The sequence below is a fragment of the Penaeus monodon genome, chromosome 24, assembly GCF_015228065.2.
Source record: "Penaeus monodon isolate SGIC_2016 chromosome 24, NSTDA_Pmon_1, whole genome shotgun sequence".
Taxonomy (NCBI): domain Eukaryota; kingdom Metazoa; phylum Arthropoda; class Malacostraca; order Decapoda; family Penaeidae; genus Penaeus; species Penaeus monodon.
The window spans coordinates 19,863,259-19,865,388 of NC_051409.1; the positions used below are offsets into that span (position 1 = coordinate 19,863,259).

General features: G+C 32.3%; 1 protein-coding gene across 2 annotated transcripts in view; it reads left to right on the top strand.

The window, feature by feature from the left end:
* Nucleotides 1-1,799, top strand: part of LOC119588642 (sphingomyelin phosphodiesterase 4-like) — a gene marked incomplete at its 3' end in the record, with an annotated part of 25,344 nt that extends 23,545 nt beyond the window's left edge. For both annotated transcript variants that reach the window (XM_037937279.1, XM_037937278.1), the window contains 4 exon segments: nucleotides 646-764; nucleotides 873-1,025; nucleotides 1,170-1,350; nucleotides 1,551-1,799. In XM_037937279.1, the coding sequence (XP_037793207.1) occupies nucleotides 646-764; nucleotides 873-1,025; nucleotides 1,170-1,350; nucleotides 1,551-1,799 (702 nt within the window).
* Nucleotides 1,800-2,130: the final 331 nt, after the last annotated feature.

Consider the following 2,130-nt stretch of genomic DNA (forward strand, 5'->3'; position numbering starts at 1 on the left):
AAAAATTTACTTAATAGATTTAATTGAGGAAAATAGTTTTTAATGACTAACAAAAGGACAATTTTTTTCCCATTGTGTTTTGAATGTATCCATGACTTTCTGTGTGATATAGCCTTTACTAACAATATATCATGAAGATTAGAATATATATTTTTTCATGATAGTTTCATGTATAAATTAGTTTTTCAATAATAAACAGCACTGTTTTAACCTCTCAAGTTCCTTACTGGCATTCTCACCAGTCAAGAAAAGATAGTTGCTTGCCTATATCAAAGCAAGTACACTTATTCTTTGTACTTTTGCTTATCTTCTGTAATATTTCACTGTTTATTAACTGCACTGAGATTTTTTTTCTAAAAATGAAATAATTTCTTTTAGATTTTATTAATGGATTTCTTGATGTAATAGGTCAGATAGCCATCAATATTTCTTTTAAGAGGACAATTTTTAATTTGACACACTACAATTTGCTTCTATCATTAAACCAAATATTTGAATAAATCTTGTCTATGGGATGAATAATATTTTTTATAAGCATTTGATGAAATCATGTAATTGAAGCTTTTAATTGCCAAAAGAGAATTGATACCTCAGTGTTCAGTGCTGTGTATATATATATTTCAAGAATTTCTTCTAAATGCATAGGAAGTATTTGTGCCGTCAAGTGATCATGTTCGAGTAGTAAGAATGCTGATCAAACATCTACACTTCTTTGCAAATAGTGCCAAATCAGCTCAGCCATCTCCCCTGGATGATCTTCGCAAGTAAGATTTGTATATGTACATTTCTACACAAAGTGGATAAAAAGCAAAAAAAAATTAAATCATAGATATTGACGGATGGAATGATGATGAAACTTAATTTTCTTAAAGGAATGTGTGGACAATGTATCGGAAGAGTTTGTTCCAATTCTTGCATCACACGTTCAACCACTGGCCTTTAGACTCTTCATTTAGACTTGTACTAGAAACATGGTTGTCATACATACAGCCTTGGAGATATACTGATTATTCTCCAATCAGTAGGTAAGTTTTCTTTTACTTCATTTAATTTTTTACTTTATAATCTTGTACAATTTCCACGGAATATGATATATGTTGATGTAAACTATAAACTATGTAGTTAAATACAATACAGTAATTTTACCTGCATTTCTATTATATTTCTAGAAGCCCAACACAAACAGCTGCTGACTTCGATACCCAACGAATGGTAGAAGGAAAATGGCAGGGATTCATTGCTGAAAATCTTCTTTTTTATACTTTGCTCTTCTACCATCTTATGTGCCGACTCTTCCGGTTAGATCTCTCAGCACCAAAGAATGCTCATATTCTCTTCAGAGTTACAAAGGTCATTTATTTCATTTGTTCTTATTAATTTTATGAACTTATTTTAGTACAATTTATTTAAGTTGTTATTAAATAATATTTATAATCAATTAATGTTTAACTATAGCTCAAAGAAAGATTAGTAATGTGAACATTGTTATAGTAAGGATACAACTGTATTTCATAGTAAAAAAAAAATATTCTTTCCTTCCTTTACTTAAGGTTTTCTCTCAAGCAAATCTGGGAAGTTACATTAGAGAAATTGAAGAGGCTTTGGAAGACCCACACTTCATGCACCGCTCCTTGCTTGGAACACCACACACCCTCAGCCCCCATGGTGCATTCTCAAGTCTTCAAGGTGACCAGTTTCCTGCTCGTTCACTTGCCTCAGTAGCAAGAGCACACCTTTTGGAGATGGAAGGATCAAGCCATTCATACAACCCCATGTTTAGTTCAGGAAATTTAGCAGTGGTAAGATTAGCATAGTGTAAAAGTACTTAAAATATTTGATGTCATTGGAGATTCACCTTTTAATCTTTTGAAGTTTGGTAATGCCGAAACACAGCATTACTGTGATAACTCAACCTTTCCTGGTGTCATCTTGGTAGTGTGCTAGATGCTGCTTCAGGTGTGAACAACCTCCCACCTTATTCTGGAACACTGGTTTGAAGGCATTGTTTGTTCATGGAAATTTCAGTTTATCATGTGCTTATCCATTAGAGAATAATGCGATCACCTCCTCTCTTGATTCTTCACAAATTGTTAGTTTGTAAATTGTAAAAAAAAAGGCATTATGCTTACT